Genomic DNA, 14271 nt, shown 5'->3' on the forward strand with positions numbered 1-14271 from the left:
CTCCCGGAGCTCCCCTCGCGTCGGTCGGTTCCGTCAGCAGCCCCCCGCTGTGCTTTGGGAGAACCCCGTGCCCGTGGGCGGGCCCCTTCCTCGCTGTAACTCGAGCTCCGCCGGCTCGGCCGCCCACTGGCACACGGCTGCCGCGCACCCGGCGCAGCGCCCCAGGCCCCGCAGCGCCCGCCCCGCCCCGCGGCCACCGGCACGGCAGGCGCCCGGGGGGAAGCCCCCGCCTCCTCGCCGGTACAACGGCCCGCCCAGCTCTCCTCCAATCGTCGGGCCTGTTCCTTCGAGCCTTCCGGCAGACACCCAATCGCAGGCGAGCTCTCAGAGCCGCCCTGCGCGCGGCTGCTTAAGGAGGCTCGGGGCTGGCCCCTCGCGCATGCGCGTTAAGGGGGCTCTGGGGGCTGGGGCCGGGGAGGGCGCGGGGCTGCCGCTGGGGCCGGGAGCGCCGCGGGGACCGGGAGCGCCCCCGCCGCCGCCTCGGGGCCTGGGGGGGACCGGGCGTTGCGCTCGGCCGCGGGCGGGAGGTGGTGGCGAGGCGGCCGGGCCATGGGGCCGCTGAGGCAGCAGGTGAGTGCGCGGGCGGGCCCGGCCCGTTCCGGGGTTCCGCGGAGCGCGGGCGTCTCCCCGTCAGGGCCCGGCGCGGCCCCGGCGCTGCCCAAGGGGCCCGGGCCGGTGTCCGCGGGGTGCGCGGCCCGCTCCGCTCCGCTGCCGCCGGCCGGGGTCCCGAGCCGTGCGCGCTGCCGCCCTGCCGCGGCCCTGCCCCGGCGCCTCCCCCCGCGCGAGGCGGCCTCCCCCGCGCCGGCCGTTCCTCGGGCTGCCGGCGCCTCTCGGGGCCTTCGGGGAGAGGAGCTGCGGCGGCGGGCGGGGGCCGCGGCCCGGTGTCCAGCCGCATGTGGCGAGCCTGGCTCCGAGGAGCTTGGCCGCCGAGTTCCGCTCACAGGCGACCGACCTGGGGGGACCTGCTCGCTGAGGGGGAGCGCTGTCAGCCCCAGCACGCTGCTAACGTGGTGCTGAGCAAACAGCAGAGGTCTGTAGGGAGCAGAGAAATGAAAAACAGGGCTCGGAGGATTTCAGAGACTTTTTGATAAGAGCTTTCCAAATGGCAAGGCTCGTTTTAAATGCCAGTGGGGTATGTCACCCCTGGGGCTGAGGCAGTTTGTGAGCAAGTTTCTCTGCAAGTTTCTGTGTCTGAGACTTTCTGAGAAGGCATTTAAACTCTTCCTCTGCTGATACGTGCAGCGGTTAGTTTGATTCCAGTGAGTTTTCTGTGGGCTACCCTTCAGCATCATTTCATTGCAGCTTTTGGAGTTAATTTGACCTGATTCTTTTTTTTCTTTTTTCTTTTTTTTTTTTTTTTTAAATCAGTGTCATCTTGGAGGAATATAACATTACTGCCCCACTAACTCACTGGAAATATTAGTTCATCTACACCTCTGCCTGTAGTGCCTCTCCTATGTCAGTGTAGCCCAGTGGAGGAAGAAGAGCAGCAAATAGATTACAGAGAGCTTGTTTGTGCTTCACAGATGTAATCGTTTGTCCAAGCTCAACAGGATGGATGGGAAGAACTCGTACTAAGTTCCAGACAACATGGTTCTAGCAGAGTCCAAGTCTCTTCTTTAAAGAGAAGTTCTGTCATCTCGGAGGCTGAAAACAAAACGCTTCAGTAAACAAAAATGGAAGGAGGCAACAGTCCAAATCTGCAACTTCAGCAACTCCCACTGGCCACAGCAGCGGTTTCTGTGCAGCCACACACAGACTCCTTTTCTTACAAGGTCAGGTTTCTACCCCAGACTACCCCTAGAAGGCCTTAACTATTCAAGTAAGCTGATAATGCCACTTATTTTGGTTATTTTTTTTCGCAGAAAGTGCACTGTCTTTGTATTTAGCCATGCCTGCAGGCCTGAGTGTGTTATATGCTGTGTATATAAGCAGTGAGAGAAAGAAAGACAAATTCTGTGTCTCAAAGAGCTGGACAAAGTGAAGAAAGAATGATTGGCAGTTAAAAGATCACATAGCTGTCTAAAGCGGGTTAGGAGCAATAAATTTTGCTAGGTAACTTTTCAGACTATTCTGTACATCAGTGATTGAGACCAGCTGTTCTCATCTGCACTATTTTCAAGTGCTTACATTTCAGCCCGTGATCTCTCAGAGCCTGTAGCCAAGGTAGGACCTGTTGCAATAATTCCTTCTTATTTTCCAACTGGAAATGGAACTGTTCCCAGATCACTTTCCTACAAATCCATCATTTGGAAGGTGCTTGGAAAATCCCTCAAAGAAGGGCTTTCCCTCCTTCCCCAAGATGCAGTGTAAAAATAGTCAGACTGGCATGAGCTTTCCCCAGGCTTACAAGCTCTCAGTCCAGAAGCCAGTCACTCTGCTCTACTTACAGTGCCTCAGCTGAAAGGGCTTCCTCCTCCCGGTCTTCCAAACTGAACCTGGTGCTGAACCCGGAAACCATGCTGAATTTTCTCTGACTTTCTTTGTGATCACACAGTGATGTTTTTGTGCCAACTTTACTGTCTTGTGGGGAAAGCATCTTGTGTTTTTGAATGAAACTGCTTGGGTAAATCTTACTTTCTCACAGCCAGACAAAGCTTTTTGTTTCACTGATATAAACTTGAAAGTCTAAAGTCATTGTTAAAATCAGGAACTGTAAATTTACAGTTAAGGGAGGAATACAAATGTGATCTCAGTTATCCCAAATCAGTCAAAAGTAGTACTGCACTGTATCTTGGTTACCTGCACTGAGATGAAAAGTGCTAGTGACATCTAATGAGATTTAGACAGTTGTTGGAGGAGCACAAGTGCTAAATGGCCTGTCTTGACTTCAGGCTCTTCTGTTTGTTCCTAATGTACATTTCCTTTGTGACTCAGCTTGCTTTACATTTTTTTTATTTCAAGCTCTGTCTCTAGACCATGAGAATTATTGCTGAGCTAGTAACGCTTATGTGGAACATGCTAAGAACTTGTTAGGAGTTGCTACTAGTTACCTTTTAATTTGGAGTGTCTGGTTCATGTAAAAAGCACCATAAAGTCTGTGATAATTGGCTGCTCCATTAAATGGGCCAAATTGCTCACTGAACCAGCAGATGGTATAGGTGGAGAAGAGCAAAATAGTTATTAAAAGGTGACCCACAGAATACAGAGGTTCCTGATCCATATGCTGCTGAATGTCAGGCCAACCTTATGAAAACAGATTTCATAAGGGTATTGTTAAAGATATTAAAAGCAGATTCTTTGAAGGGAAGGAGGAGTGAACAGGTTGTTGCATTTAGCAGTCTGACCTTTCCCTCTAAGAAACCGTGAAAATGCAAATACATGCACACTAATTTAAGTCTCTCATACAAAGTGTTAGTAAAGGAAGGGTTATCTTTCACTTGAGTTTCATAGATTTGGAATGAAGCCACAAGGAAGTTACTTGAATTATCTTAGGTCACGTAGAGAAGATAAACAATGATTTTAGTGACAGGTGATCTAGGAACAGTTTTAAGTGTTCTCTCTCCCAGATTGTGCAAAAAGCCTGAACTCTCTTCAAGGTCCAGTGGGTAAATTTAATATCTGTGTATTTACTTTGTTTTTACAGGAGAACTTGATTGGTGCATTACTAGCTATTTTTGGGCATCTTGTTATCAGTATTGCACTCAACCTTCAGGTGGGTATCATGAAACAAATATTGATCCTGCCTCAAGCATCCTGCATTAAAAAGCATCAAGCATGCCAAAGCTTCTGTACCTTTCTTCTCTTTTCTAGAAATACAGCCACATCCGGCTGGCAGGTTCCAAAGACCCCCGAGCTTACTTCAAAACCAAGACATGGTGGTGTGGACTGTTTCTGCTGGTGCTGGGAGAATTGGGAGTGTTTTCCTCTTATGCTTTTGCTCCTCTTTCACTGATTGTGCCTCTCAGCGCAGTGTCTGTTATAGGTAAGAGATGACTGATGTCTGAGTGTGTTGCACTGTGATACTGCTGGTGACTGGGTCAATATGTACATCATCCTGTTTCTCTCTTTTTTTTCCTATAGCTAGTGCGATCATAGGAATTATATTTATTAAAGAAAAATGGAAGCCCAAGGATTTCTTGAGTAAGTTCCACAGTTCCTTTTCATTTTTCCCTTCTGTTTACAAGCTATCCTGCACATAGCATGGCCTCCTAAGAGTCACAGTTAGAGAGATGGAGAAATCTGCATAAACTATAGTACCTCTTCAAAAAAATGTCATCTCATCCACTATTTGTTAAAAATGGATTTTTTGTGTTTTGTTTCTCTGTCTGGTGCCAAGTTATCAGAATCTCACCTTGCTGTTTCGTAGTTTTTTTGGAATACATAGAAATCATGTTTGTTTGCAGATTTGAGAATCACAGTTCTCTGAGCTGAAGCTGGAGTCAGGGGCCTCGACTGTAATAGCTTATGCACAACTGAATCAGATGAATTTCTTATGTGTGCAGGTGTTTGCAGAACTGGGGCATTCGTTCTTCCATTTCCTGAAAAATGGGCTGTAGGCAGGCATGATAAGCCCCAGATGTAGACGTTACGACTTCTGTTGGTTTAACAGATGCTACCTGGTATGAGTTCTTTTCTCAACTCACACCATACATATTGCTTAGGGTTATTTTTACTTCTACTGTTTTGAAAGTGGGGCATGAATGGCAGAGGAATGAGTCATTTGGAGGAATATGCATGATGTCATGGCCACTGCGCATGTGCGATATTAATTCCATGCATCCATACTAACCCACTAACTGTCCTTTCTTTTTTTGTCCTTTGGTCGCCAAAGGGCGCTATGTTTTATCCTTTGTAGGCTGTGGTTTGGCAATTATTGGAACTTACCTACTGATAACATTTGGACCTAATAGTCATGAGAAGATGACGGGAGAAAATATCACTAGGCATTTAGTGAGCTGGCCATTTCTGTTGTATATGGTAAGATGGCCCATAAAACGTGGGACAGTTTTCTGCTGTATGCCTGATTTGGGAGTTTTGTTTCAAGCATTGTTTTTATTTATGCGTACTAGCAATGTTTCTTATTTGCTAGTGGACCTTTTCAGCTTTTGCTAGTGTCAGTTCCACAGCGCGTGTGGACACCTGCATGCACAACTTAGAATTTAAATATCTTAAAATTTTTAAATAGCCTGCTCTTTCCCTGACCTGTCAGCTTCAGGCTGTGAGTAGTGTTGGTGGCAGCTGAGAACAGTTGTTCCAGAGGTGCCCAATATTGTGCTTGCATCTGTTCTTTTCCTAGGCTGGCTTTCTCTGGAGTCATCATTGTCTCATTGATAATATTGTGCAATCTGTTGCTCCTTAATAAAGATAAGTTTGGCCATTGAATAAAATGAGTGCTGCAGGGGTCACTTAAAGAAAGTAGGAAAATAGAAAGTAGGCTCAGATCTGTGATGTGAATATTCAATTGGGATTATTTTATCTGCTTCTTTACCTAGAATGTAATGTCGAAGATGTCCCATGTTTCCTGTACTGCAAAAACCTATTGAATATCTTGTCTAATTAGAATCTATGATCATGTTAAATTTGATGTGTAACTGTGTCGGGTCTTCATTTTCCTTTGATTTGTCCTGTTGTATGATTCTGATATTTGACTGGCTCAGAATCCCATATACTCAACATCTAATGTTCTCTCTTCTGTTTTTTGTAGCTTTTGGAGATCATTGTATTCTGCCTGCTACTGTATTTTTACAAGGAGAAAAATGCAAACTACATTGTAGTTATTCTCCTGCTGGTGGCTTTGCTGGGTAAGTTGATATGGACTTACAATATCTTCCAACTGTGGCTTAAAACACTAAACTACAGTAAAGTGATGTATCCGTAGCATATAGGGAATTTTATTGGTCTAATTGATGTCATAAAATGCATCACTCTATTCCAGAAATTTTACTACAAATTAGGTAAAGCTATTTTACAGTGATGCTTAGGATCTTTGCAAATGATTGTTGAGTTGTCACCTCTGTCTCTGTAAACATCTACAGGTTCCATGACTGTTGTGACCGTGAAAGCTGTGGCAGGCATGATCATTGTCTCAATACAAGGAAACCTCCAACTCGACTACCCAATATTTTATATTATGTTGGTGTGCATGATTGCTACAGCAGTCTTCCAAGCAACGTAAGATGCTCACCCTCTCTTTGTCTATAACTGCTGGATTTAGTGGGTCGGTAATTAATGAAATCTTTGTTATCCATTTAAAGAATGCTGATCAAATTTTAGCAGGAAGAATTCCTGGTCTCTTCTATGACCTGTACTCAAACCCATGTCACAGGAGCCTGGGATAGCATTTTTCTTTGCTTTTCCGTGTAGTGACATGGCCAAGTAGTTTTCCAAATTTATACATCAGAAAAGTATTTGCGAAACAGTGGTATGATTGAAATGGTGGCAAATCAAATATAGTATCTTTGCACTGGCCAAAATCTGTGCTCTGGTGTTTTCTTTCCACTCTGTTCTTGTGATAACATTAAAAACACCAGTAGTAGCAAGGATAAGGAGCAATTCAAAATGAGGGTGGCATTCTGGCCTCAAGGTCAATGGCAGTAATTTCACTGCCTTTAGTGAGTACAGCTAGCAGGTTTATTCCTCAATCATTTGTATTAATTCCAAAGTATGCTGATGCAGGTTTATTAGAATAAAGTTTCTTAAACTTATTTGCCGTTGATTTGAAAGGTGCCTCCAGAAAGGAGAACTGTAGGAGTCCGTGATAACTGCTATACAGTTTGAGTATCCATCCCAAGTCGACCTGTCATTTGTCATTGTATTGCAGATTTTTAGCTCAAGCCTCACAGCTGTATGACTCGTCTCAGATTGCTAGCATCGGCTATATCCTGTCCACAACAATAGCTATCACAGCAGGTAACTGCACAAAACAGTGTGTTGGTCCTTTCTAAAAGATGGGCAAGAGATTTCGGAAAATAATTCTCACAGCTGAGGAAGGTGAATACTCCATAGACGATGACTTGTATTTTCTTGTAATCTCTCTTCTGGAGCTGGCTTTATTTCTTTTTCCTCTCCCAAGATGTGAATTACTCATTTAGACTGTGTTAAGTTCTGTCTTCTTGTTTAATGTATTTGTTTCCTCTGGAAAAAGGTGTTGCAGTTCTCTTCCTGATTTTTCTTGTTTGTGTTGTATCTAGGATACAACCACTCACAGTTGTGTAGGCACTCTTCTTTCTGTACAGATTACTCCAATTTCAGCCCTTGTCCACACAGGAAAAATTTCACCTATATGAACAAAGATAAGCATTTTAAACCCCCTTAGACTTCAAACCTGAAGATATCCTTTTAAATATCTTGTTCTCAGTAGCTAAACGTATGAGCAAAACTAGAAGGAAAAAAACACTGGAGAAATTATTCATTGCAGTCAAGCAGATGGACCATCCATGTAAACTAGTAATTCTCTTCTAGGTATATAGGGGCAATAGCTCCCCCCCTTAAGTTACACATTGCCTTTTAATGCGCTTCTTCAATGTCATGAGAGACTGTGGCCTGCTCTTTAGCTAATGTTTATTTCCTGGCGTGTTCCAAGCCGTACGCTGCTCTCAGATTCATCAGCTTATTTACTTTACGTCAATTAGAATTGTAAAGAGTAGGAGCTAGAATGCGTGTACTGGGCTTCTTGTCCTGTTGACATCCAGGGTGCCAAGGATGGTTGCCATCTTATGATTTTAAGCTGTGTATACTTGACTGGGGCCAAGGGATCCTGCTGCAGTTAGAGATCCAGTCTGTTGTTCAGACATCAGAAATATGTTTATATGGTACCCACTGCCATATGGAGAGAACTCAGGCTGATTTGCACAGTGACCTGCAGTAGTTCCAGTGCTATTTGCTACCCTACCCCAATATCAAAAAACTTGTACTAGTTGCTGTGCGAAGGTTTGTATATACACAGTTTCTGTTAAAGCAGAAATATTAATAGGGCATATTAATCTATTTTAAGACTATAAACAAATAAGGTGCTGATAATAGAAATAGTAATCTTAATGACTTGATTTCTGGAGGGACCAGTGCTTGTGATGCAGCACTAAATACTCATGTTAGCTGGAAAGAAAGGCATAATGAATTATTTCTTTTTCAAGGAGCAACTTTCTACTTGGACTTCACTGGCGAAGATGTTCTCCATATATGTATGTTTGCACTTGGGTAAGTCTTAAGGTTCCTTGATGGAAAACTGAAAAGTATTTCTTCGTGTGTATAAATTTAAAAACTATCTATAAAGTTACATATATGTTTATGTACATGCGTATGAGATGCATATCCTGCTGGAGAGGAGGATGAACTGAACACACTTTCTCTGTTAAGAGCAGACGGTGGCCCATAGAGTCAGTGCGTTGTCTGAGTAATGGTGGATGCTGTAGAAGAATTTTGTCATGTTAGGTTATGCATAATTGTAAAATGTTCATGCCCCACATTAAATCTTTTTACTGACTGAATGATGATCAGCCTGGATGTTGAGGCATATGGGTCACTTCTCCAAATGTGGTCATTCCGTCTAAGGTGAGCTGGAATGCTGTCAAGCAGCTTATGGATCTAGAAGACATGCAAAATAACTAGAAGCAGCCATCTGTAAGGGATCTATTTCAGGTTTTGCACTGCACCTTCACTGAATTATTATGGGATTTCTGGAGTCCTGTTTTGTAGGGCGTGGCCATTCACCCAATGTAGATATGATCGGTAAAACTCACTATGTAACTCAGCATTTAGTCCTAGTGTACAGCATTTGATGTGATTAACTTTCCATAAGCAGGGGACGTTCTGAAATGTCTTTCCGTTTAATGCAGGAAGGCAACAATATCTGGGAGTTTAGTATTATGAACTGTGCCATTCTCTGTTAACATACTGTAAAAATCAAGATCAGGAGTTGTTCTTGTGTTTACCGATGGGAAATCTTGGAATGTTCAGGCTGTTAAATCCTGGAATTTCATGAAAGCAAATCAAATTTTGATACGCTTGCTTTCTGCTTTTAGTTAGTCAAGATCAATTAATTAATATGAACTTTTTTTCAGCATTTAGGTGAAATTGTGATTGCTAGGTGAATTTCAGTACTGTCAAAGGAGGTTACTCTGCTGGGAGTTCCCTGTAATTCTGACTTCATAGACCTTTCTCTTCCAGTTCTGAATTCTTTACTGTGCTATATAATAGGCCCTCAGAAAAATCAACATGCAACATTATCTCCTCCCCTTTCACAGTCATATCACTAGAACTTGTCTTCTTTCTCAGGTGCCTCATAGCGTTTCTAGGTGTCTTCCTGATCACAAGAAATAGGAAGAAATCCATACCCTTTGAACCTTATATATCAATGGATGCTATGCCAGGTAACAGTGGTTTATCGCGCTGTCTCTTAAGTCGTGGGCTTCACAATGGAAATTCAAGCTTCAGTCTCTCTTAAGCATCTCAGTATATCAGGCAGCTGTTTTGTTTTGTTTTTTTTTTTCCTTCTCTTTGGTTGATCATGCCATGTGAGGGGTACATCCATGTTCTGCATGAAGCAGAGAAGAGATGATGTTCCACTTCAATACTCTTATTCTGGGTCCTCTGACACCAGGGATAGTGTCAGAACAGCCTTGTCTAGGTGGCTGCTGTCTGGGAAGATAACTGATTTTGAGCATTTGCTTGGGATTGGTTTTCATCAAGCTGGAGGAACCAGTTGCTGGGGATGACTGAGGTACATGGCAAGAGGTAGAGGCCAGAAGGATCAGAAACTTATTTTAGGAATAGCTAAGTGTCTTTCTGGTGATCTGTGTAAAAGACATACAGCATTTGATAAATAGCTGACTGCCATCTCTCATTCACTTGAGCATTATTTCTCCATTAGTTGCTTTAGAGCTGAGCAGAAAAACATTGTCTCATTTAACGCTCAAGGAGCTGATGAGCCACATGTATTGCTAACTCTGAGACCATATAATTTGCTGATTTAATAGAGTGTAGATTGAATGCACTTCTTCTGTTCCTAAACATTTAATCTGTCTTTGTACTTTTCAGGCATGCAAAACATGCATGACAAAGGGATTGCAGTTCAGCCTGACCTCAAAGCTTCCTTTTCCTATGGTGCCCTAGAGAACAACGACAGCATGCCGGAAATTTATACTCCAGCTACATTGCCAATAGTGCAGGAGCAACATGGTTCCAGAGGAGTTTCTGCTCCACCCTACCGGGTGCTGGAGCACAGCAAAAAGGAGTGAGTGACCGATCTTTAACGAACTGATCTGAATCATCAGAAGTATGAACTTTATTTATTTACCTGTTAAAATATAAGCAAGTGTAACACCAACCTTGGTATAGTTTAAAGCTTGTCTCAAACTTAACTTTCAAGGCTGATTATTAAAATAAACAGCTCTCTATAGTTGTGAATTTGAAAGTGTTCATCTTAGCAAGAAGTAAATCACAGTTCTGCATTGAAGGCTGCTGTCTGGGAGTGTGAAATGCAGAATGCAGTGTCGTGGCTTTATGAAACTTATGGGATGACAGATGCTGTAGAAATGCAGAGCTGTGGGAAGAGAAGTGACCGTGCAATTTTTAGCCCTGCTGGCAGTGAGTTTATCTCCAAATAGAAGTTTTCAGGAGTTGCTCACAGTGAGAGGAGGGAAGGGTTTAATCTCTTATACAGAGAGACTGATGGTTTTCTGGAAAAGTTGTAAATCCTCATGTCTCTAACATAACCACCAAGCTACCTTAACATGGCAATAAAATGTAATCACTTTCAAGCATGAATAGAGGAACTTACTGTGTCTTCTTGGGCACTTCTGGTATAACTGTTCTCCAGCTAGCATTGAACATATGCACTGAGCACATGAATTATTTTTATAGCACCACTGGATTATGTGGCAGTTCAGAACAAAGATTGTTTGTCAGTTTCCTGGTTTCATAGCAAAAACTTCAAGTTGGATCAAGTGGTACAGAGGGAACATTGTGAAGTACAAGAAGGAGGAAATGAGAATAGTAACATGACTAAAGGGGATGTTTTTGTAGTTCTTGAAGAGGTCCTAATTCTTTATTTTTATTTTCTCTGTGGCTGAGGCAGGATTTACAATTTTGTTTAGTGATCTTAAATGCTTAAAAGAGCCAACATTCCTTTGGCAGTGTTAAAAAGCTAAGTTTAGGTGGTGTAGGTTGGGGTGCCCTTTTGTGCCCCTTTTTTTCTAAAAATTGAAAAAGGTACTGGCCTAATACTGTGAGTGACCTGGGAGGAAGAAAGAAGCATACACAGTCCAGCACTCAGTACTGGAAGAATAATGAAGCTTTGTGTACTCATAATATTTATCTTTCCAGCTGCCAAGAGAAGGCTGTAAGCTGATACAAAGGGAGAATAGAGACAAGGTGGGGGAAGCTTAGAATCATAGAATCACGTCAAGTGAAGGGGACAAAGTACATAGGTTTACTGGCATAAGCAAGTTACTTTGACGTTTTGATATCCTCATTTCTCTAAAAGCAGTTGTTTTACTTGGAAACAGAATTTTAAGTCTGCTTGGTGTATCCCGGACTGTACACATACAACAGCGTCTCCAAAAGACCTTAGAAGGCTTAATTTGAAATGAATAGTGAACGAGTTTTGTGCATTTTTAAGTGCTTACTCTGGTTCCAAGGGTCTTGGAAGGATCTTGGGCTTGCAACAGTGGCTTTCTGCATTTTTTTTTTTTAATTTGACTCATGGCCAGGTTCTGTTCCTACTACCAAAAATTCCCAAGAGCTCCACTGATTTGTATGTAGTTATTTCTGATTCTTCCTATTGTAGGTGACAACAGAACTATTCTTTCGCATGTTTGCCTTGCCAGCTACGAATACCAATTTAATCTGGAAATACTTGAGACTGCTTTGGTGTTTTTGTGCAGCTTAAAAAAAAAAAAACCACCAAACCACCACCACCTTCCTCTGCAAAGAGCAGTTGCTTAGTGGCTGTACTTGTACCTGTATGTGAAGTTTCTTCACCAACTTGGTATATCTGACAATTTAAATCTTATCAGTGGCATCACATACACTACAGCTTACGAAACCTAAAGAAATACCAGCTTTTCTTTTGCCCACAATACTTTGTGTGCTTAAGTAAGATAACAATGTTAATGGGCTAATATTACCAGTACGTTAATCTCGTTGAAGTTGCACTGACACTGATTTTCTACCTTTGGCTCTATATCCCCAGTAATCGATTTTGTGAATTTATGTGCTGCTTTTGTTCATTAAAATACAAACCAGAGTAGTACAGTGGAGTCTGGCTGGGCAGGATACAAGTATACAGGCTTTCCTTTTCTCTCGCCTTTCAGAGGCAGTAGCTGATTGACCTGATCATTCTGAAAGCGCAGAAACATCCTGTTTTAAAACAAGCTGTGCTAAATCATGCATACCTACATAGTCTACATTTTACGTAGTAATATTGTGTTTAATTACTGTGGAGGTATAAAATGTTTATACTGTAAAACTGTTAATCAGAAGGGCCTGCTGTTGACTCCTATCCATAGGATGATCCTATGCGTAACTGAACACAGCTTTCCCAGTTCTTAGTTTCTCAGTAGTAGTTAAAAACCGCAGCTGACTGATGTGCAGACTTTGTGGCCAGTTGTCTTTTCTGGTTAGCTGGTTGGGGTTTTCTCCTAATCGTAGGGTTGTCTTTTCATGAGAGACAGACACAGTGCTTTGCTGGAGGAGGAGGAGAGCGTTACTCTGAGTGATGCTGAGCATCCACTTGTACTTACTTGTGTTGTGTGGGCCTTTCTCTGGCCTGATTCAGTGATTTTTAGAAGTAAGCTACCTGATTACCCGCAGCACTGCAGCCTGGGCACTGGCTGACTCCTAGCCTAATGTTCTTCTCTTCCACAGAGTCCTTAGTTGTCAACACATGGCTGTTGTCTGCTCTGGGTGATGGAGCAGAACCTTAACTTTTACACTGTTGCAGTATTTTGGTTCTTTTCTTTCACAGTCTCTACAGGCAAGAGTCCTGCTACTGGGTTTCACATAGTCACCTCTCATTTGCTTGGTCTGTGCGTGTTCCAGTAATTCTACCTGATAGTTACCTTTACATTCAGTGAGACTTGCTTTTGGAAGCTTTCTGACAAAGGATTTCAAAGGAGGTGGTGTTTATTTCTAGAGCACATAAATCATAATATTTTAGATTATTCCGTTGTGCCACATCAGCAGAGCCTGAGGTGTTCCTTGGGCTATAGGTCTCAACTGGTGCACTGATGTTGCGAGAGTTGCATTCTTGCCAGTCTGTTAGCCACTGTAAGTGTGGTGCTAGGATTGCCAGGGCGCACCTTGCCCCTGCTTGCTGCCTATGTTCAATACTTGAATTTTAGATTTTGTGGTTTTCATTGTTTATGTATTCTTTCCCCTTTCTTGCTCATTCTCCCAAGCTTTCAGAAGAACTTACTTTCTGATCTACAGCAGTTTTTTACAGCTGCCATCCCTGTTGCTGAGAAGGCATGAGTAGGGGCTCCTAGAAACTAAACGTCTGTTTAAACTGAGTGTTGGCCTTCCCCAGCCTAACAGTGGGGGGGATAGCTCAGGATTACGATAAACTCCTTACCTCTCTTGTAATAAAGAGCTACCGTGCTGAAAACAGGATGCTATTTGTACCCTCAGATCTGTACTTCTAACAGAATATTTGTAGGGCTGAGGTGACAATGGTGCCCAGGATTGCAGCAAACACAGCTAAGATACATGTGAAGATTTAAAGGAGAGGAGCCCCGTGCCACATGCTAATTATTCTTGCAGCATGAAAAGGGATCAGTTGGTGTAAAGCACACTCGAACATGTGTATGTCAAAGCTTCAGTTTATCAAGAACTGATCCTGAGAGAGGCAGGGCACTGTAAACAGCGGAGTGTGCTTAGATTTCCAAATATGCAGCATTTTTTTTTCAAAAATCAAAAGCTGAAAAAGTGAGCACAGAAATCAGCTGACTGTCTCCTTTACTAATATGGGAGAATATCTCCTTGACTCTCTCTCCTAGTTTCCTTATCAAATGTGAACTGACATCTATTGCCTTTACACTGTGTGGCTTTTCAATGCACCAGAGCACTTACTTGGTTCTCACCGTATATCTTGCATATAACTTTATGCTGTGGAATACAATTCCAATGTTGGCTGAATGTACAAAATGATCTGCTTACAATGTTGTCTTGTTCACATTAAAATGTGCATATAAATCTTATGGTCCAACACTGTAAAGCTAGGATGACCGCTTAATTTTTCATAAGCGATGTTGCATGTCTATTTAATTTTGTCTTTTTGGTGAGACCTTTGGAAATGAAAATTAATAAAAGAGCCTGATAAAATGTATAGAA

The 14271-nt window shown here is 42.9% G+C and overlaps 1 protein-coding gene across 4 annotated transcripts; it reads left to right on the forward strand.

Annotated features, from left to right (window-relative positions):
• The first annotated feature begins 404 nt into the window (after positions 1 to 404).
• NIPAL3 (NIPA like domain containing 3) lies at positions 405 to 14271 on the forward strand. 4 transcript variants are annotated; one of them, XM_066982693.1, is made up of 12 exons: positions 408 to 570; positions 1369 to 1775; positions 3587 to 3655; positions 3754 to 3925; positions 4024 to 4083; positions 4799 to 4920; positions 5648 to 5744; positions 5979 to 6114; positions 6764 to 6852; positions 8076 to 8139; positions 9217 to 9311; positions 9979 to 14271. In XM_066982693.1, the coding sequence occupies exons 2-12, from the start codon at positions 1677 to 1679 to the stop codon at positions 10176 to 10178; spliced, it is 1203 nt and encodes a 400-aa protein (XP_066838794.1). In that variant the 5' UTR covers positions 408 to 570; positions 1369 to 1676; the 3' UTR covers positions 10179 to 14271. The 4 variants fall into 4 exon arrangements, 3 of the variants coding, with proteins under 3 accessions (XP_066838794.1, XP_066838792.1, XP_066838793.1); XM_066982691.1 differs by having other exon boundaries at positions 409 to 570; positions 4775 to 4920; XM_066982692.1 differs by having other exon boundaries at positions 409 to 570; positions 1527 to 1775; positions 4775 to 4920.

Source organism: Anser cygnoides, chromosome 24 (genome assembly GCF_040182565.1).
Source record: "Anser cygnoides isolate HZ-2024a breed goose chromosome 24, Taihu_goose_T2T_genome, whole genome shotgun sequence".
NCBI classification, from domain to species: Eukaryota; Metazoa; Chordata; class Aves; order Anseriformes; family Anatidae; genus Anser; species Anser cygnoides.

Bases quoted from the DNA above. Each gene is read 5' to 3' on its own strand.
- NIPAL3 (XM_066982691.1), top strand. From the start codon at position 1,677: ATGGAAGGAGGCAACAGTCCAAATCTGCAACTTCAGCAACTCCCACTG. The intron at 3,656-3,753 runs GTGGGTATCATG...TCTCTTTTCTAG, and splicing joins GTATTGCACTCAACCTTCAG to AAATACAGCCACATCCGGCT. The intron at 8,140-9,216 runs GTAAGTCTTAAG...CTTCTTTCTCAG, and splicing joins ATATGTATGTTTGCACTTGG to GTGCCTCATAGCGTTTCTAG.